Raw genomic sequence first — 21,051 nt, forward strand, 5'->3', positions numbered from 1 at the left:
CTCATCTATCTGATCACCACCCCAAACCATCTCCGCGCCGCTGCTCGCCTGTCCCAATCCATCACCACCCTGGATTCCAACTCGCCCTCCACTCACCTCCCCTCCCCACCGCTTCATGACGTTATGACCACCTCCTCCTACAACTCGCCCTCCTCAATGCCCAACGCTCACCACTCTCGGTCCGACCCTGCTGCGGAGTCGCCCCTAAATCCCCAGCCTGCCGCCAATCCCGTCTTGCGCCAGCCCTCCAAGGAAGATCTCGAGGTTGCCCGCGAGCTTTCCCTCTTCTCTCACGCCCAGGAGCAACATCAACAGCCATCGCGAGATTCTTCCTCCCAATCTCAGCCCATGGCAGCCGACCCCGAACGCAATTCTCCCGCCGATCCCACGGCCAAGCAACACAACGTGCTCGAGCACCATTCGCTCGACGACATTCAGACCTACCACGCCGGCCAACACCCTCCTCAACCTCGCCCTCTTTCGCCCTCTCCGAGCCCGCTGGTCCCGCGCCAACAGGCCGCAACCGCTCCCATGAACGGCCAGACTTGCAGGTATGCTCCCTCGGCTCCTTTTGACTAGTCGGTGTTGACGTCTGTAGCAACTGCGGGACAACGCGGACTCCCCTGTGGCGGAGATCGCCCACGGGAGAGCCCATATGCAACGCGTGCGGTCTCTACCTCAAGGCGCGCAACCAGTCTCGCCCTTCCAACATGAAGCGGAACTTGGCCCAGTCTCCCACCATGTCTGTCCAGCAACCACACGGCACCCCTGAGCCGCAAGATCGAAGTCAGTCCCCGTCTGCCTACCCTGGAGCCCCAGCGCGTGCGCCCTACGTAGCCGCCGAGCACGCGTCAGGAGGCACATGTCCAGGAGGAGGACGCTGCAATGGCACCGGCGGGCAGCAGTGTTGCAATGGGTGCCCTGCTTACAATAATCGGGTCTCCAAGACTGCTCAATACGCCCTCGCCCACGTCCATTCCAACGGAGCTCACCAGACTGAAGCATCGTCGTCGACTGCAGATGGCTCACAACCCCAACACCTCGCAACTCCAGCCGGCGCCAGCGCCATTCCTGCGTGTGCCAATTGTCGAACCACCGTCACGCCACTCTGGAGACGCGATGAGCAGGGGCACACAATTTGCAATGCATGTGGTCTTTACTACAAGCTACACGGCGTCCACCGTCCAGTTCAGATGAAGAAGCAAGAGATTAAGCGAAGGAAACGCGTCGTTCCGGCAGCGCCCGCCGAGCCTGCCCACCACCTCTTTGCTCAGCATCCACCGCAGCAATACCCTCAATCACTCGGACACCAGCCACAGCAGGAGCGTAGCCCTCAGTCCTCGGTTTCTCCAGCAGCAGCACAACAGTCGTTCCCGGAGAGGTCAGCAGACTATCCAAGGTCAGATCAAGAAGTGGCCGCACACCTCCAGGCCGCCGTCAATCAGCCACACCAGGCCCCGTCTGCCCACGACCACCATCACCATCACGACGAGCATCACCACCAGCCCCGCTTCGCTCCTCCACCGGCAGATTTCACAAATTACGTACCACCAGCCCCCGTTCAACGAGCAGCTCCGCGGCCCGTCTCTCAGCAATACCCCACCTCTCCCGCCTCCTCCATCCCTAGCAAACGCTCCGCGTCGCCCGGAACAGACACCGAGCAACCCCCGCCGCGGTCCGCATCCAACATTCCCCAGCTCCTCAACATCGACCCCTCGCTCTCGAACGCGACGACGGCAACGGCGCAACTGCACATCACGTCGGCGCCGACGACAGCGGCCAGCCCTACGACGGCACATAGCAACATGAGTTCCGACGGCGGCCAACAGCAGAGTCAGACGCCGACCCCCGCAATCAGCCCGGAGCAGCGGCGCGTGAAGCGCGCGCGGCTGGAGATGGAGATGCAGGAGCTGAGGCGCAAGGCGCTGGAGGTGGAGAGCGAGTTGAGCAGGCTGGATCAGGACGGCGACACCATTCTGAGCGATGCGACGGCAACTGTGGGAGGAGGAGGAGGAGGAGGCGCGTAAAAGAAAGTGAAGTGAAGGTGGAAGTGGTGTAAGAGAGCGCTGCTACGTCACGGAAAACGAGAAAAGGAGGCGAAGCGAAGGGAGCAAAGTAGAAAAGTATGAATTGTTACGAATTCAAGAACTGGATACGAAGTACACGTCGGCTAGGTACTGTCAACTGTCTATTGGCCGCTACACTGCACTGCGATGGCGAATCGACCAATGGATTGTGTGATCGTGTGGTGAAAGATGTACTTGCCTTGTGTGGCGGCGTGAGTGAATGAGTGAGTCAAAGCACTGCCAGTTGCCTGTGTATGTATGTCCGTATGTAACTGGGGGGGGATGTGGCCAGTGCAGTGCGTGCCGAGGGCGTGGAAGAGATGCATATACGCAAAGGGATGTAGCCAGTGCTTGCGTGCGTGCGTGGGTGCGATCAGAGCCGTCTGGTCTGTTTACCATTGTAGGCAAGTAGGTAGGTAGGTAGGTGATGAGCTACTATGTAAGGCTCTGACTGCGTAGAGAAAAGAAAGTAGGTGGATCAAAAAAAGGAAAAGGGGTTGGTTACCAAATCTACACTTTATTTTCGTAAAACTTCAACTCAATCTATAACTGATAATGTAACTCTATGCTCCCGCCTATTTTGCCTTTGACCTACTACTACTACTACTACTACTGGCACCACCACCACCACCACCACCACCACTTTATCAACCTGCGCACAAATACATCGTACACCCCAAGGAGCCCTATTTTCGGGTTCCTAGCTACTAACATAGAAAACAAAGACGCCATCGAGATGTGAGTTCGAGAATCCAAGTGTGGATGTAGATGATTCGCTTTTTTCTCTCTTCTTTTCTGTTTCTGCTACGTGTGTGGAAGGGAGGGAAAAATGAGGGGGAAATGAGCTCATGCGAGATGAGCCGAGGGGAGCTGGGCGGAGGCCTGCTTGGTTTTCTACATCTAGCAGTTGGTTGGTATATCGTACATTGGTAGCATAGCTGCACAGCAAGGCGGCATGGCATGGCATGGCTTCAGTCAAATCGAATCGAGCCCGTTTCCACACAACCGAACACATGACAGCTACAGCTACAGCTACAGATACAGCCCGATATCCGACCAAACCACCTCACGACAGGGCGACATCGCTCTCGACACGCAAGCAAGCGTTGGGCTGGCAACACTTGATGCTTTTCATCTTTTCCCATTCGCCGACGGACATCACACATCACGATGGGCCGGAAAGAAGAGAAGACAGAGAAGAGAAAAGGGAAAAAAAAAAGAGAATACCGTGAGGATACCTACTACTATAAGTGCCGCCGTAATCCACATATCCCATCCCACATCCCCCTCCCATCCCATCCATCCTCCCTTCCCCCCTGGTCCATCCCATCCCGCCCTCAACCCCTACATATCCCCACTCCTCGGCCTCTCCCGCTCCCTCTCCCTGTCCCTCTCCAACCCCCCCGCCCCACCCACGCCCAACGCCCCCGTCCCCGTCACCGCGCCCGGCAGCGGCGGCAAGCGCGGCAACTGCGGGATCTGCGGACTCGTGATGGAGCGCTGCTGCAGGAAAGGGTGCGGCTGGCGCAGGGCGTCGCCTTCTTTCTTCCTGCTTCCGATACCACCGCTGCTACTGCTGCCCGGGGCGTTGGTGGCGTTCAGGGTGGGGGTGTGGAAGGGGTTGTTGAGGGCATGGTTGTTGCTGATGATGGGCGAACTAGGGTCGCCAATGCCGACACGCTCGCCGCGATCCTTCTCGCCGCCCGTCAGCCGCCGCATGCCTGAGCGCAGGCCGGCACCGACGCTGCGGCTTTGCGCGAAGGGGCGCATCATATTCTCGAGGGAGAAGTTGGAGTTGCTATTACTGTTGTTGGTGTTGGAGTTGGATGAGGAGCTGCTGCTGCCGGGCGGCGGCGGCGCGTCCTTGGACGAGTGGAGGTTGATGTTGGGGCCGGGTATGACGACGGGATTGGCGCCGCCCGACGCAGAGGCGGAGCCGCCGAGCGACGACGTGATGATGGGGGGGATGGAGACGAGGCTGCTGGCGTTGGAGGGGCCGTCGCCGCCGCGGCCAATGTGCAGCGGGCCCGTAGGTGCGCTGGCCGGGCCGCTCGGCCCCGTGGCGCTGGCCGTGCTGGCCGTGCTGATGCTGCTGCCGGCGGGCGAGGGCCGGCTGTTGACCGTGTCGATGCTGGAGCGGCCGATGATGGGGGGGCCGGGGGGTATGAAGGGGGCACGCGGTGGACCGAGGTCTTCCTCGGACAGGAACTCTTCGTCTTCATCTATGGCGGGGCCTGGGCCCGGGCCGGACAGGGACGACGTGGAAGACGTCAACGCATGCCCATAGCCTCCAGCGGGGGAGGCACGAGATACTCCTTGTTGCTGCGGGTTGACGCTGGGCGACGTTACGGATCGCGAGTGCATTTGCTGGCGCGCAGACGGGAGTGGCAGGTTTGGCGTGGACGTGCTGCTTGCTTGGACGATGGGTGAAGAAAAGGCTGTTGGTGTCATGATCGAATGGTCGACGGAACGGGTGGGTGTGATTTTCATGTCCGCAAAGCCAGTTTGGAACGAACTGACACTTGCGTTGCGCGTGAGGGATTTGTGTAGGATGGGTGCCGTCTGCTGGTCGTAGAGGTTCTCGCGCACTTGCAGGCTGCTGCCACTGTGGAAGCGACTCAGGCTTGGACTCGAAGGGATTGCAGTCGACGAACCGTAGTCCACGACTGTGTCGTCTTCGAAAAAGTCGTCCAAGTCGTCGAGAGTTTGCATGAGATCGCCAATGTTCCCGTCTCCGCGCGTTCCCTCGGACGACATTGTGATGGTCCTCTCATCCGGTGGGAAAGACGAGTAAAGGGACGGGTATTCTTCAGCTCGGAACTCAATCTTGGGCGTAGTCACCTCCGCAGCAACAGAGACCTCGGCTGGAGCGGTCGTGTAGAAGACGGCGTGGACGTTGTGTCTCGTCATGGCGGAACACACGGCAGGCATGGGAATAGACCAGCCCGTTTCCTCCGGTATGCCGTACAAGCTTTGCGTTCTTTCGTACTCTTTCCTAAAAGCGCGAGTCGAGTGCGAGCCAGCCATACTCATGCGAATGTGGTGTCGCTCAAGAGGATTGGCGGTGCCACTGAGCGGTGTGTTGAGGATGTGATCGAGGACCTGGAGCGCCTGCAAGCAAAACTCGGTCTGCAACAGGCGGAGGAGCGGAGAAATGAGATCCGACCCCTTGGTCGATACGTCGGGCTTTCTCAGGTCAATGTCCTGAATGATGACACACAACAAGTCCATCGTCTTGATCTTGACCCAGGGATTCTTGTTGAGCAGAAGGCCCATCAGGAATACAAGTGACTTGAAGTCGTGCTCGGGGAAGAACGACAGGCGCAGCGCTGGGACAAGCTGGTTCAAAAAGTCTCTGGCGGCGCGGTAGCGAGTGGCTGCAAAGCCGCGGAGCGCTGTTGCAACATCCGAGTGCCCTTTGCACTCTGCAATGTTGGCAAGGTTCTCCGCAGAAGCAAAAGCCGTGCTGTCGCGAGCCTCTTGCTCATAAGTCTGCAAATATCTCGGAAGGTTCGCGAGCAGGGTGAATAAGAGGACATTGTCCGGCCCGACAAGCTCACTTGGGGGCAAGGCAGAAAGTTTCTCGAGGATCCGGAGTGTGCGATCCAAGCAGGTGCTGGACTTGACTCCCTTGTAAACAAGCTCAGCCAGTCCATCGAACGAGCCGCCTTCCCAGTGGTCCGGATAGTGATCCTTGAGAAGTTTCAACACGGCGGGATCTCCAAGGTCCAGCTTGTCGAGCAGCTTGTCCAGCATAGCCAGACTCTCCATAAACTCTTCCTCATGTACAGTCTGCAAACATGCACATGTAGTCCAGAAGAGTTGGGGATACTGAATCAAGTCTGTGCGGTCGAGCTCCTCGATGATGGTGCGGAGAGTGGTCAAAATCTCCATGGAAAAGGTGATGATTTCGTCGTCCTCGTCGGAGATTGTGTTGGAAAGCCGAGCCAACATGTCGCCGAGCATGGTTTGATCCAAAGAGCTGAGGATGCAACGGAAAAGTTGGAAGGAACGGCACGCGAGATGCCGTACAGGACAGTTCGTCGCCCAATTGAGTGTTGTCCTACCCCACTCCTCCCGGATGCCAGGATAAGTAATGGTAAAAATCTTGACTACCTCCGTGGCTACGTATTGCATGGCCTCGGGCACGCGCAGAGTTGACTCATCGTCGTCTTTGCCATTGGCGTCCTCATAAGACCAAACGACCTTGGGATGGTGTTGTCGGATGGATTCAATAAAGTCTTCAATGTATTTCTTGTCCGGCGAGGTGCCGACTACGTCAATCTTTGAGATGACGAGCTCATGCATGAGGTGGACCAGCATTTCCCTTGCTTGATCCTGGACGATTGGTGTGTAATGGTCCCAGAGGACGAGAACTGCTTGCAGGAGCAAGGGAACGTTTTCCTTGGTAAGCTGAATGGGAGAGACCATGAGATCAACAAGGAGAATCAAGCAGAGCTGACCCAAGGAGAATCCGGACTGCAGCATGTCAGACGAGTCGTTTTGATCAAGGAGGATACTCACCTGCTTGTTTCCCGAGGCCAGAACCGTTCCTAGGTCTGCCACATAGGGGAACATGACACACTCCGCTGGGGCTTGAATGTGCTCCCTCTTCTCAGGAGCCATGGCCCTAGGCGTAATCTTGAGCAACAGAAACTCGACAACTTTGGAACCAGCCGGGGTATTTGAAAGATAGACAACAATCTGCTTGGCGTAATCGACGAAATTCTGCTCCCGCTTGTCGGAGCAAAGAGAAATGATGAAATCGAGGACCAGTTGAACGTTTCCAGCGTGTGGTCCTGTAGCCAGCGCCTGCCATAGAGCCTGGATCTCGTTGTGCAGAATGTTCCCAGACTTGACCGTAATCTCAAACAGATTGACGAGCAGCATGTACGAGCTGGCCGTGGGGTTGCCATTGGGCTCAACCTGCAGTTCGATTATCTGTATCCAAGGAAGCATGGCCGCAACCATGTTTCGCTGCTGGTCCGGCTGGAGCTGCCTGAAGTAAAAGGCAAACTCGGAAAAAACGTAGAACGCAATCTCGGCGTGCTGTTTGGCTAGCCTTCGAGACATTTCAAACTGTGCGGCTTTGTAAACGGCAATGGTCTTGTCGGAAATACTAATATCCAGGTCCTGAAGCTTCGAGTTCTTTTGCTGTCGCTCCTCCAGGATGCGCAGGATGCGCAGGGACTTCATCCGTATCTTGTTGCTTTCGTTTCCCAAGGCGTAGAGCCCAGCGCTCAAAACCTTGTAGAAAGGAAGCACAAAGTCCTCCCTTTCCGTGAGCACCTGGGTGACCACTTCAAAGTAACTTTCCAGGGATTTTGAATGTCTGGAAAGGTAGCACATCTCGACCGAGCGCTCGATGAGATACGGATGCTCCTTGTTGTGCAAGATCAAATTCCGGAGCGCTCTTCGACCGATTGAATGCACCTTGTCGCTGGGTGTTTCGAAGATGGAGTCGATCCAAACCAATAAGCGTCTGACATCAAACTGCAGGTTCACGCCGCTCTCCGTCTGGATTCTGATAGGGCCACCGCATAGAGACGCCATGGCGCTCAATGCTGCGGTCCGCAGCTCCTTTCTCTCAATCTCCATCGACGCCGTGGCAAACTGCTTGTTTCCTGGATCATGCTCTCTCTCGAGCACTGACCGCCGCATGGTATTTTCCCTCAGCTGAATTTGATTTTGGTTCGGCGAGTATCCACACCAATCTTCCATGAGCGTGAATGCGGCTTTTCTGGCCTGGAAAGGCATCCAGCGGATGGGATCCTTTGTCCTGTTGATTCCCTCGAAGAGCTCCTCCATGACACCGCAGTAATGCGACCTCAGCTTGCTATAGCTCCACTCATTCTGCACCTCCTGGTCGTTGAGAAAGAGTCTGAGGTCCTTAGTATAGCTGATTAGATTGTTCAGGATCCAGTCGTCGCCGTAGACTTCAGGGGATCGTAGGAAATGGGATGTGAGCTTGTACACGTAGGTAACCTCTGTCCTGAGGTAGTCGACAGAACGGTCTCTTCGAGGAGGTACGCTGACAGATCTTTGGTGCATCTGCATTTGAGTGGCCAGTCTCATTTTTGCATCCTCGTCGCACTTCTTCACCAACGGCTGGAGCGACTCGAGGAGCTGGCGATAGATGTTTTGGTTGATAGAGCCCAAGCCTCCAACGGCAGCCCCTCGTACTGCCGGATTTGGTGCCTGGAGCAAAGGAGCCACATTGTCAAACAAGAGCTCCGCAGAGTACACTCGGTTGTTCTGGGAGTTCTTTTGCGACGACTTGGAGCCCTTTCGGGAGTGTATTGGTGTTTGGTGTGGTGTCTGCTGTCCCCGTGCTGTCGTAAGGGTTGTACAGGCGAAAATGAGGTAGAGTTTCCATTGCTCAATCGTGAGTTCTGGGGTTGTATGAAGCCTACCCCTGTTGGCGGCCATATCCAGCGGGGGGTTGGGAGCGGGCCGGGGCATGTGAGCGAGTGATTGGATGATGGACTGCATCTGGAGAAGCCGACCACAAACACTATTTCTGGTGTGTGCCACAGCGAATGGGCAGATTTCTGAGCTTATTCCGACGAGATTCGGAAACATCTTGAACCAGAGAGTCGAATCATAAGGCGCGTCACTCCCGCAAAGCTCGACCAGCGTGCTGTTGAGGTTGCTTCTTCTCAATCCACGCTGGAGTCGGCTTCTCTCCGCCACCGAAAGCTTCTCGTCGTTGACGTCCATCACGAGTTGAGGACTTCCTTCCAGAATTCGAATCACTCGGCTGCTTTCTTTGCCGAGTGCCGTGTCGAACTCTGTAACCAGCCGCAAGACCGTCACAGCAAATGTCCGAACGCGCCTCGAAGGCGAGCACAGGAAGAACAAGCCATGCGATTCGATTTCGTCAACGTACGCGTCGACGCCAGACAAACTCAGCGACGCTCCGCGGTCAGGGTCACCATCAAAGGGCTCCGTGGACGCCCTCTGGATTCGATGCTTGATCTCGTCGATCCAGATTTGGAGCAACTCGACGTACAACCGCAGGGTGCTCTCAATGTGGCCAGGTCCGAGCATGCCACCATCAGACATTGTAGCATAACGATCCTCAAAGTTGAAGATGAATCTAGCAAAGCCGATGGTGACCTGTTGGGCGTGGGACTGTCGCGCGATGGACTTTAGGGACTGGGCCGAGGATGCGGCTATACCGCTCTGGACGTGTGCAGTGCCCGTGCACAAGAGGTTGATAAGATGATTGAAGTTGATATGAGGAGACAGGCATCGGGGCAGCGCTTGGACGGCAACGTGGAGCAGATCGTAGAAACCCTGGCGCACATCAGACGCACCCAAGTGATCGTCTCTCCGCCCAAAACTAAAGGCTTCGGCCATGGGCGTTTTTGGTGCCTGTGAAGAAAACTTTTCGTCCAGCACGGCTTGGCCGCCAAATGCATTGTCGCAAATGATGGTGATTTCGCCAAGGATTTTGCAGAACTTGTTGTAAGACTCTTTGGTAATCTCTGGAAAGTCTGCAATCATCACTGGCCTGGAAAGCCGTTCCTCCTTGAGAGTGACGGCTTTGGGAGACCTCATTTGCATAGACGGCCGGGGACTAATGGGTTGCATTGGCATCTCCATGGGTTGGAGCAAATCGTCGTCGGGGAAGCGCTCTGGAAATGGCGGTTGTTCTCCCTTTTCCAAATCGGCCATGACGGCGAGGAAAGCTCGAATGCCAATGACCATTCTCTCGGGCTCCAAGTTTTCAACCTTGAGCTCTTTTCCCAACCCGAATTGATCAGAATTCATCAAGGGGAAAATGATGTTGCGGAAACAAAGGTCCTGGTACTTGAAGCCAATGAAACGGATCAGTTGGATTATGGGCTCGGCGATGGTTGCCTCGGTCGATAGGTAAGATCTTCTTCCGGGTTGGAAAACGAGACGGATGACGTCCTCGAGCTTCCTGATGGTGATTCCATGCGGTTCCGCGATCCTGTACAGATACGTCCAGACCAAGCGACATACATTGCGCAGAGCGTAGGGGCGAGTGGTTCGCTCTTTCAATTTTGGACCCAGAGGGCTTATCAAACTCATCCACTGGGACGCAAAGACTTCGGTTGGTGATGCACACGTGAGAATGGCCATTAGAGGGAATGCGGCCTGCCAATGTTTCGGTTTGCTTAGCATCTGCGTCAACCTCGGCTTGATCGTATCAATCACGAGCTTCCATTTCGGGACGTTGACCTCTGAGGTGGCTGTTGCGGCGATTGGCAGGAGAAATTCTTCGAACAGGTGACAATACGCATGTTTAACAGGTTGGCCGTGGACTCCGGCAAAGAGTTCGCCGAGAGATAGCATCAGGTCGCAGGAGTGGCTCCACGCTTCTTCGGGCTGGAACTTGAGCCTAAGATATTTCATACCTCTGATGATGAGGACGGCCTTGCCCTCGACGGCTCTAGGTTGCAGCCCCTTGATCACTAAATGCTTTTGCATCTCCTTGAGGTCGGACACAAATCTGCTGGCTACACTGTCAAAGTTCATGTCGCTCATGACGCCGAGAAGGCGACCAAAGATGACCCAGTTGGCATTTTTGAGCGGGGATTCTTCCAAGGAGTCTGGATCAGCTTGCTTGAGCTGCGAGTAGATGATGTCTTCGAGGCGTTCAGCCATTTCCTCGGTGACGTAGGATAAGCTACTTTGGCCAATGATTTCCATCAGGACTCGGCAGAGCAGGTAGATGGACACGGTCGACTTTCTCTCAGCCTCGACTACGGCTTGCTGCAGGGCAAGCGTGGCGTGCGTGGGGGCATGGACCGGGCCGTACTGGTTGTGAGGCAGCGAGGGTCTCGAAGAGCTTCCCATTTCGTGAATTGGCTGCAGGGCTGCTCGGGTCTGCACGTGGTCAGAGATTTGTCGAATCGTGACCGCGTCGACTTACCGCTTCTAGCTCCTTTTTCTTGTCGTTTGCCTTTTCGCTCTTGGCCTTGCGCCAAAACATGAGCGTATCAATCAGCGGCTTGGGCTTTTCTCGCGCGACATGGCCAAGCGCATAAATCAACTGATCGAACGCCGGGTCCACTCCAGGTCCGCACACGGACTCGACCTTTGGCTCCGCTCCTTGCACGTCCGAGACGCATTGGTTTATCTTTTGGTCGGCTTGTCCAACAAAAGAGTTGAACAAGTGGTGCAGGGCCATTTCGCCGACATTGCGCCCTTGGTGGTTCCGCGACTGAGAGCGGCCGTGATCATGGTCGCGCTTCACTCTGAGGCTGTCGGTGCGCTCTAACCGGCGCTCTGGACCGCGAAAGATCTGAGTGTTTCCGTCTGGGATGTGACGTGGCTCGGCGCCCGCTGTCACGGCAGGCCCATACCTAGCGCTGGATGGATTTATGCCGCCGGGGGAGTCTGAGAATTCGTCGTGAGAAATCATCATGGAGCCATCGAGAGTGTGGACGTTTCCGCCCCCCGCGGCAGCGATGATTTGGGGGCTCAGCGGACTCGGGGACTGGGGGTTTGCGAAGCTCGTGTTGCGCGAGTGTTGTATGCCATGGACAATGGAAGTGTTGCGATGGTGGCCGTAGGACAGCGAGGGCCTCCGCTCTGCTCCTGGGTCGGGGGTGGAGCGGTCTCTGGAAACGGCCACGACGGGTGTTTGGGAACGCGAAGAGGGAGCGCGTTGGCTGCCGATTGTTGGGGCGCGGCCGCGACTCACGGGAGACTCGCAGGAGGGACTGGCATGGACCGAGGGTGGTGCGGGGAAGTCGGGGTGGTTATAGTGCGACAGATTGTTGGCAGCATGCTGTCGGGCTTGAGACGGAGGGGGGAGAGCTGGAGCGGGTCAAGGCTTGGTTAGCATCAAGCTTAAGGTGTAGGGAAACATGTCAGGACAAAAAGACTGATGGGCGGCGGGTAAAGCCGCGGGTGGTGCAGGGCAGGGCAGGGCAGGGCAGGGCTGCAGGTAGGTAGTTTGGTTGAACATGTTCTCACCCATCCCGCTTTTGGAGCCTCTTCATCGGGGCACAGAGGCTGGTCTAGGGCGAAGCCATGGGGTCCTTGTGGAGTCGCAAAAGGGCTGCAGGGCCGCGGCAGCAATGGATCAGGACGGGGCGAATCGAGGGCGTTGGAGCCAACGGTCGCGCATGTGGACGACGACGCAAGGCCAATCAATGGGGGAGGCGAGCTGGGCGGTAGGAGCGGTAGGGTGGGTGTTGATGATGACGGAGACGGTGGTGATGGTTGTAGTCAGTCAAGCGAGCACATCCATCAGCGACGGATAATGGCCGGTGGCACGCGTCGCGCAGTGCCATCCGATGTCATGTCAACGGTGCCATCGGCCATTTGTCGTCGACTAAACTTCACGAACACGATCGTCTCACTCAGGTCAGGGCTGCTCCAGCTGCTGACGGGCGCAGCGCCAGTGCCACGAGGGGGTGCTACTTTTAGTCGACGCGGTGAGAAAGGCCGTGGTTTGTCGCAAGACGACGATGCCATGTCCTGCATCTCTCGGGCTATGGTTGCAGAAATGGATGGTCGATTCGGGATTCGGATGTCAGATCAGCCGCCGTCAGTCAGGTCAGGTCGCGTTGCCGGGCGGCCTCAGGTTCAGTTCCCGTCAGTTTCCACACCACCTCACTGCTCCAAGCAGATCGATCCGAGGGACAAGTCAAAGGGTCCGCCGCGCCCCAGGAGAAGCGCCCGCCCGCTTATCGCCCAGGGCCCGCCCAGCCCAGCCCACGCCAGCCCGTCAGCCACTGCCACCCTCAGGTCTTCAAAGACTTGCTTGGATTCCGTCCCGCTTCATCGCCTTCTTCATATTATTGTTATTCCTTTTCCAGCACTCCACTGCCTCCAATTGCTGGTGCCTGGACGCTCTCCCAGGATCGTGCCGCTCTGCGTCGTCGACTTCGACTCCCCATCTACCCGCTTTCGGCCCCTTCTCCACACGTGCCCCATCACAAGCCGGCCGGTTTCGCGCAAACTCCCGGCGGGCAGCTCATCCTCGGGTGCCCGCTTGTCAGATATCCTTCGCCGCCACTGAGACCACGTTTCGTGCTTGCTGGAGTCTAGTCTTTTCCAGGCAGCACTCTAAACTAGTCCTGCTACAAAGTATGTCCCGTCCTATATCTTCTGCGCCTCTTCCATCCGCCCCGCCCCCGGCGCTGACTCTCGCTCGCAAGACAGCAGACAACATGGCCCAGCTCGATACCCTCGACCTGGTGGTGCTCGCCGTGCTCCTGGCCGGCACCATTGCCTACTTCACCAAGGGAACCTACTGGGCAAAGCCCGCCGACCCTTTCGCCGGCTCGCTGGCTCACACCAATGGCGCCAAGGCCGGCAAGTCGCGCAACATCATCGAGAAGATGGATGAGACGGGGAAGAATTGCGTCGTCTTCTACGGCTCTCAGACCGGCACCGCCGAGGACTACGCATCGCGTTTGGCCAAGGAGGGTGCTTCGCGCTTTGGCTTGAAGACCATGGTCGCCGATCTGGAAGACTACGACTTTGACAATCTGGACCAGTTCCCCGAGGACAAGGTCGCCATCTTCGTCCTGGCCACCTACGGCGAGGGAGAGCCCACTGACAATGCCGTCGAATTCCACGAGTTCATCACCGGCGAGGATTCGTCCTTTAGCGACGGCGGTTCCGCCGCCGACAAGCCTCTGACCAACCTTCGCTACGTCGCCTTCGGTCTCGGAAACAATACCTACGAGCACTACAACTCCATGGTCCGCTCGGTAGATGCCGCATTGCGCAAGCTCGGTGCTACCAGAATTGGTGACGCCGGAGAGGGCGATGACGGCGCCGGAACCATGGAAGAAGACTTTTTGGCCTGGAAGGAACCCATGTGGGCTTCTCTGACTGAGAAGATGCACCTGGAGGAGCGCGAAGCTGTTTATGAGCCCGTCTTTGAGGTTTCGGAGAAGCTTGAAATGAGTGCCGAGACCGACGAAGTCTACCTCGGGGAACCCAACAAGCACCACCTCGAGGGTGCTCAAAAGGGACCCTTCAACGCGCACAACCCGTACATTGCCCCGATTGCGGAATCCAAGGAACTCTTCACGGCCGGCGAGCGCAACTGCTTGCACATGGAAATCGACATTGGTGGCTCCGGCCTCTCGTACCAGACTGGTGACCACATTGCCGTGTGGCCCACCAACCCCGGCAAAGAGGTTGACCGCTTCCTCAGAGTACTCGGTCTTGACCAGAAACGCGACACGGTCATTAGCGTCAAGGGAATTGACCCTACCGCCAAGGTTCCCTTCCCTTCTCCGACGACCTACGCTGCCGCCGTCCGCTACCACATGGAAATCTGCGCCCCCGTATCCCGTCAATTCGTCCACTCTCTGGCCCAGTTTGCCCCTAACGATACTACCAAGGCTGAGCTCACCAAAATGGGCACTGACAAGGACTACTTTTCTGAAAAGGTCGCCGCTCTCAACCTCAATATCGCTCAGCTTCTCGAAATCCAGTCCACTGGCCAGCCGTGGTCGTCGATTCCATTTTCAATCATGATTGAGGGTCTGCACAAGATTCAGCCGCGTTACTACTCCATTTCGTCTTCGTCGTTGGTTCAAAAAGACAAGATTTCCATCACGGCGGTCGTCGAGTCGATTGAGAAGCCGGGGGCCCCTCACATTGTCAAGGGCGTCACGACCAACTACCTGCTGGCGCTCAAGCAAAAGCAGCACGGCGTGGCTGATCCTGATCCACACGGTCTCAACTATGCTCTTACTGGTCCTCGCAACAAGTACGACGGCATCCATGTTCCGGTTCACGTGCGCCACTCCAACTTCAAGCTGCCCTCGGATCCGTCCAAGCCCGTCATCATGGTCGGCCCGGGAACTGGCGTGGCTCCCTTCCGGGGCTTCGTCCAGGAACGCGCAGCGCTTGCGCGGGCGGGCGAAAAGGTTGGAAAGACGGTTCTCTTCTTTGGCTGCAGGAAGCGAGATGAAGACTTTCTTTACAAGGATGAGTGGGAGGTAAGCTAATCACGGAAGCAGATTTGTTTTGATGGATTGGCTGACCTGTGCGCAGGAGTACAAGAAGGACCTGGGCGACGCCTTTGAGCTTCACGTTGCCTTTTCCCGAGAGGGCCCCAACAAGGTTTACGTGCAGCACAAGATCCAGGAACAGGCCGAGAACATCGACAAGCTGCTGCAGCAAAAGGCGTACTTTTACGTGTGCGGTGACGCCGCGCACATGGCACGCGAGGTCAACAACCTGCTTGGACAAATCATCTCCAAGCAGCGCGGGTTGCCCGAGTCCAAGGGCGAGGACATAGTCAAGTCGATGCGCGCGTCGAACCAGTACCAGGAGGATGTGTGGTCGTGAGGAGAGGCATTTTCGGACGTGGTAGACTGTTTAATGCGCGACAGCTAGAGGGTCATTTCTGGATTGGAGATGGGGTGTTGATACAAGGCAGCTCTTGCCTCGATCGATGCATACGTGCGGGAGGGCGAATGGGGCGCATTCGAAACCATAGAAGCCGTGTAGCAAAATATAAAAAGGCGGCATCTCAGCACAAAAGCGTCTCTGGGCCAATAATGGGCGGGTAGCGGCAGGACATGGGCTGGGGCTGACGGGGCGTGAGTGCGGCCTCGACCCGGGATTTTTCTGGCGGGCACAGGAACAGAGGCGCATCACGACAGGCGACCATGGCACAAGCGCGGAGTAAAGTTCTCGTCGTCGAGGGCGGGCGAAGCCGGATCGGGCGGCGGGTGCCTTTGTGCATCGCATTTTGATGGCATCGCATTCCACCTTACGGCATGGATGGCGTCACGCAGCGCCCTGCCTTGGGTTCCTTGGACATCAGCAGACGGGGTCAGGTCGTTCGCGTCTCACGAGATGATGTGAGCTAAGGAAGGTCGGATTCCTGGGACGGGGACGAGACAAGAAGAGCCCAACGGGGCAAAGAAGCAGAAGCCGAAGCGCAAAAAGAAAGTGTCGTGGTGAGCAAACGGCGGTCAAGAGATACTTCGCACAGTGAAACGCGGAACAAATTTGGATTCAAGCGACCTCTGCTCCACGTCCCGGGAACCAGGTACGCGCTGCCGCCACTAGACCACCAGTCCACCACTGACTACATACATGAGCAATATCACAACCCAAGCCGTCCGTGTCAACTCCATGGTCCAATGTGACAGGTCGGCTCGTTTGCCCATGGCCTCGACCCTTCATCTTGCTCGCATGCCCCCGCCGTGCTGGTCGCCCACGAACGCCCATCGTCGTCGGTCCACCGAGCGAGCGCCTCGACGTCGGTCCATGTCCCTGCGCTTACATGACGCGGTGGGGAGAGAGCCTGGCACCATTTGGGCGTCCCTCGCATGTGCGATGCGCCCACGACGCACCAGGCGCACGGGAAGCTTCAAACAGCAAGACGCCGTCGCACAGCGCGCCGAGGGGAATCTTCTTGTGGATTCCCCGTCGCTCAACCCAGGTTCGCGGGATGACAAACACGATCAATCCAGGACCAGCTGGACGGCCAATGGCGTTCAGGGTCTGCGCGCTGAGGTTGAGCTATGTTTGGACCTGCTTGCTTCTTGGGTCCTTGCTTCCTGCACCGGGCCAACGTCGAGGGACTCTGGGTGCTGTCGTCGTCGTTGTCGTTGCGGTCGTGCCGTAGAGCGGGCCAAGCGGAAGCCAGCCGACCAGCCCAATCAGAAGCATCCGTCGACGAGACGTCGTAGGACAAGCACCAGACCAGACCAGACCAGACCAGACCCATCCGCACAAACAAAAGATTCCACCCCCCGGGGCTGGCTGGCTGGCTGGTCACTACCAGGCAGGCAGGCAAGCAAGCTGCGTGCATGCATGGTCCCGCGGGCGTCCATCTCGCAGATCCACCGACCGAGCCTGGGAAATCCTCTCAGATGCAACTGTGTATCATGTATGTACAAGCTCCCAGATCCCCAGCGCCCGTCTGACGTCAATTGGTCAGGGCACTCGAGGCTGGGGGTCCGTGGTGCTGCACTGGAGATTGACCACCTCGTTTGCGACCTGTAGCTGATAGAAGACGCTCCCCCAGCTGAAACGGCAAGCCAGCAGAGCAGATTGCGCGCCCCCTTCCCTTGGAACGTTGGATCAAAGTCGACAGACAGACAGACAGACAGGCGAGCAAAGAAGAAAAATGTCGTGCCGTCGTGAGGGGTGCATGCCGTGGGGTTGGATGGTCCCCAGTCGAGAGCCTTTTCAGCCGCCTGCATACTGTTCTTGTCTCAGACGAGACGCTCGAGAGCGGTTCGCATTGGGTGACTCTGTACACGCTGCAAAAGAAAGCGCCCCGGTGCCTGTTCTGTACACCCCCCTTTGCACAGACTGACTGAAGTGCCCGTCGTTCCATTGTGCATTTAAACTGCCACTTGTCGCCCTCGCGCGCCAGATCCAAAATCCCGTCGCTCTTGGCAATTGCATTGCTATCGAGGCAGCCCTTTTTTGTTTCCGTGCCTATTTTATTTTATTTCGATCAAGTAAGAAGAGCCGGGTAGGTACCATTCTGGTGGACACCTCAGCCTGCCCCGGGTGGGCGGGTGAGCGAGCCTGAGCAGCGGTGCATTGCGAGTAAACAACACCACCAGACAGACAGTAGCGATTGCCGCGTCCTCGTCGAGCCTCAAAGCGAAGCGACCGACCGACCGACGGGCTTGGAGGCGCTGCTGGCTGCTCTGCTCTGCTCTGCTCTGCTCGTGTGCGCCTGCCTCTGCCACTTGCCTTACTGACGTTGCCTCCTGCCAGAAGCCCTCCCCGTCACCACCTCGACTGCCCTTAGCGCGCGCGCAGCACCACCCTCTATATCTTCGCCACACGCCCCATCCCTCTTCCTCTCCGCCCTCTCCGCTCCACTTTTGCCTCGTCCCGCTACCGTTCGATCCATCCGCCTCAGGGCCCTGCATTTCTTTGTAGCTTTCCTCCAGCCCAAAGTGAGTCTTGCACCACCGAGCCTCGACCTCGACGACGTCGACGACACCACCTCCGCTCTCCCAGCCCGCCAACCGAAACACGACACCAACGCTGACCTTCACGCCCACAGCTTTTGCCCGCAGTCGCTTCCCTCACATCTTCAAGCGATCCAGCATCTTCGTCAGGTATGTCGTCTGTCCTACCCTGCTGACTGCTCCCGCCGCTCAACCTTGCCCACCTCCCCGCTGCCCACCACCGCCCTCGACCGTTGCACGGGCCTTCCAAATATGCACCACCATGCCACTGCCCCAGGACTTGCATCCTCGCCAGACGCTGACATGACTTTGCCAGGTCAATCCGACTCTCTGACACCGGTAGCTCGCTATCATCTAACGAACTCCATCACCGCCGAGGTATTGCTCTTCACTTCCGCCTCGTCCGCTCAGCTTCGCCCTCTGCTCCTTGGCCTGCCCATCCCAAAACACCTTTACCTCTACTCTTCGTCGACTTCGAGGCTGACCACATGTTGCAGTCTACAGCAATGGCGGCTCTCTCCGACATCGAGTCGCAGCGCAAGCGCAACTTTGCCGGTCACCACCCTGCCAACTTTGGCGGCCGCACCGCCATGTATGGCACCTACCAGGGCCAGACTCACCGTCCTGCCTTTCTGAACCCTGGACATCCCGGTGTCTTGCCATATCACGGTCTGGTGGGCGACGCGGGCCTGGCTGCCTTGACCCAGGGCTTCGCCGGCATGAACTTGCACCACCCGTCTCTCGGCTCGACCAAGCCTGGCTCGCACGTCTCGGCCACGTCCTCTGAGCTCGGTGTCTCGGTCCCGGCGCACATGCAGCATGGACAGCACGCGATGGTGTACCAGCAGGCGGCCCAGATGATTCCTGGAATCACCAACTACCACCACGGACTTCCCCACTCGCCTAGCATGCAGACGCCTCTGAACCACTACCTCCCTCCCAATGCTTTCCAGTATGGACACCACATGCTCGACAACAACAGCCCCGTTGCCAACAACTGGAACTCGCGTGTCTCTTCGGCGGAGCCGGCCCTGATCACTCCTCGCCGCGACTCCATCTCTTCCACCGAGCAGGACTTGCCCGGCACTCCTTACACGAGCGCCCATGCCACCTACCAGCCCAACGTCTACATGAATGGCTCTCCAAATGCCATTTACCCTGGCAGCGGCACTCCTTCGCCCTCTCACCTTGGACCTTTCTACGTCCCGCAGGTCAACAAGGCCCCCGTCGCGCAGACCATTCCGCCCGAGATTCAGGAGCTTCTTGTCAAGGAGCCCGCCATCCCCCATGCCATTCCCGCGCCGAGCTCGCCCGTCAAGCCGCTTGACCGTTCGCTCGAGAACAAGAACGGCGAGACCAACGTCTACATCCGCGGCCTGCTTCCCGAGACGACGGACGACATGCTGCACCAGTGGGGCATCCGCTTTGGCGACATCCAGAGCTCCAAGTCCATCATCGACGTCAAGACCAATCTTTGCAAGGGGTGAGTCGAGTCTGATCCTTTTGACGCTTGCTTTGTACTGACACACTGCAGCTTCGGCTTCATCAAGTACTACAACTTCAAGGATGCTGAGAACTGCATTCGCGGCTTCCACTACCTCGGCTACGAAGTCAGCTTTGCGCGTGTAAGCATCACCTTTCCCTTTAAAGTACCAAGCTGACCTTTCAGGAATCCTTCTACGCGAAGCTCAAGAAGTTTGCCGATGAGCACAACACCAACCTCTACGTCTCCAACATCCCTCGCCACATCAACGAGGCGGAGCTCCAGAACATCTTCGGCCCCTTCAAGGTCTGCTCGAGCAAGATCCTGCGCGATCCCGCCGGTCATGGCCGCGGCGTCGGCTTTGCCCGCTTCGAGACGCGCGACATTTGCGAGGAAGTCATCAAGAAGTTCAACAACACCCCCGTCACCGTCTCCGACGGAGGAGAGGAGCACACGATCCAGATCCGCTACGCCGACACGCAGGAGCAGAAGATTCTCAAGCAGCAGACTGCCGCCGCCCGCCAGTTTCGCGCTGCCGAGTTCGAGTACGGCGTCCTCCAGTCCAGGGCCGTCAGCAACATGAACCCCGGCTTGGTCGCTCCTCAGCAACGCATTTCGTCCCTCACTCCTCAAAAGGACGGCAACGAATTCGAAAACTACCTGAACAAGACTACGCACACCAGCTTTGGTGGACAGGGCCGTGATCGCAATGGCCGCGGCTTCGTTGCGCGCTCGTCCCAGCTCGCCCCGACTCAGTCCAAGATGCCCGTCGTCCGCGTCCAGAACGAGGACGACAAGCCTCGTCCCACCACTCCCGTCATTGCTCACGGCGACCATTCCTCGACCTCGAGCAACGCTGCCAGCGACCGCGAGTAGTGGAGGTCTCGAGGCCGTACATCAACACGCCCAAGATGCACACTCCCTCGCGCCATCCGTCGCTGGGACTTGTCTATCTCTACTTTCACAAGCGAACGCTACTTTGACAAACGAACGAATCGTCTTCACGCACCCAACACGCGAAACATGGATTATGGACCGCATGGAAGGTCACGTCGCCGACAAGCCGCCTAATCGATTTTCGTCGCATTGGCTCGTCGTTTGGCTCGCATCTCAGCCGCCACGTTGGGATCACCTTTCGCCTATGGTTGTATGTCTTTTTTTGACGCTTGTCGATTTGCTCCTTTTTCTTTTTTTCTTTGCATGTTGAGTATCTCGTCTACGGGTGGCGACAGGCAGCGTAATGGGTTTTCCTTTTTTTCTTCTTCTGGTCAGCCAGGTTGGTCGGGAACAAAAAAAGAAGATTGATCTGCCCTCGCGGGCTACGACGATGACGATTTGGGCGGTTCTTTTCTCTTCGACCCTGTCTTTTGTTTGCATGCTCTTTTGTACGGTATCTTTTTCCTCTTTTTGCAGCAATCATCGGTCGGACCTGGGGCCAAAGCCCTCGCCATGTCTCTGTCCTGTCAGATGATTGGGGAGGCTGGTGCCAGGCCTCGTCTCTTTTCATTTTCCAACTGAGGGCCTTTTAGCCGACGAGTAGTCTAGCAATACAATGGTGTCTGATTGATTTTTTTGGGGTGTGGTGAACATGTCAAAGATGAGA

General features: G+C 57.3%; 5 protein-coding genes across 5 annotated transcripts; 4 read left to right on the forward strand and 1 right to left on the reverse strand.

The window, feature by feature from the left end:
- Positions 1–123: 123 nt before the first annotated feature.
- On the forward strand, positions 124–2,027 carry J3D65DRAFT_666829 (uncharacterized protein; the record flags this gene model as incomplete). Its single annotated transcript, XM_066802965.1, has 2 exons — positions 124–551; positions 599–2,027. 2 exons carry the CDS (start codon positions 124–126, stop codon positions 2,025–2,027), a joined length of 1,857 nt encoding a protein of 618 aa, XP_066655812.1.
- Positions 2,028–3,410: 1,383 nt separating this feature from the next.
- On the reverse strand, positions 3,411–11,771 carry J3D65DRAFT_666830 (cell morphogenesis N-terminal-domain-containing protein; the record flags this gene model as incomplete). Its single annotated transcript, XM_066802966.1, has 4 exons — positions 3,411–6,545; positions 6,591–10,925; positions 10,972–11,662; positions 11,746–11,771. 4 exons carry the CDS (start codon positions 11,769–11,771, stop codon positions 3,411–3,413), a joined length of 8,187 nt encoding a protein of 2,728 aa, XP_066655813.1.
- Positions 11,772–12,842: 1,071 nt separating this feature from the next.
- On the forward strand, positions 12,843–15,380 carry J3D65DRAFT_316221 (cytochrome P450 reductase 1). The gene is made up of 3 exons (XM_066795309.1): positions 12,843–13,139; positions 13,211–15,013; positions 15,069–15,380. Exons 2-3 carry the CDS (start codon positions 13,223–13,225, stop codon positions 15,363–15,365), a joined length of 2,088 nt encoding a protein of 695 aa, XP_066655814.1. The 5' UTR covers positions 12,843–13,139; positions 13,211–13,222; the 3' UTR covers positions 15,366–15,380.
- Positions 15,381–16,251: 871 nt separating this feature from the next.
- On the forward strand, positions 16,252–17,426 carry J3D65DRAFT_621050 (uncharacterized protein). The gene is made up of 2 exons (XM_066799915.1): positions 16,252–16,920; positions 17,059–17,426. Exons 1-2 carry the CDS (start codon positions 16,296–16,298, stop codon positions 17,175–17,177), a joined length of 744 nt encoding a protein of 247 aa, XP_066655815.1. The 5' UTR covers positions 16,252–16,295; the 3' UTR covers positions 17,178–17,426.
- A 567-nt stretch (positions 17,427–17,993) lies between these two features.
- On the forward strand, positions 17,994–20,506 carry J3D65DRAFT_316214 (uncharacterized protein). The gene is made up of 4 exons (XM_066795308.1): positions 17,994–18,115; positions 18,282–19,448; positions 19,500–19,590; positions 19,635–20,506. Exons 2-4 carry the CDS (start codon positions 18,454–18,456, stop codon positions 20,322–20,324), a joined length of 1,776 nt encoding a protein of 591 aa, XP_066655816.1. The 5' UTR covers positions 17,994–18,115; positions 18,282–18,453; the 3' UTR covers positions 20,325–20,506.
- The last annotated feature ends 545 nt before the right edge of the window (positions 20,507–21,051 follow it).

Source organism: Phyllosticta citribraziliensis (genome assembly GCF_038025025.1).
Source record: "Phyllosticta citribraziliensis strain CPC 17464 chromosome Unknown J3D65scaffold_5, whole genome shotgun sequence".
In the NCBI taxonomy this organism is placed as follows: Eukaryota; Fungi; Ascomycota; class Dothideomycetes; order Botryosphaeriales; family Phyllostictaceae; genus Phyllosticta; species Phyllosticta citribraziliensis.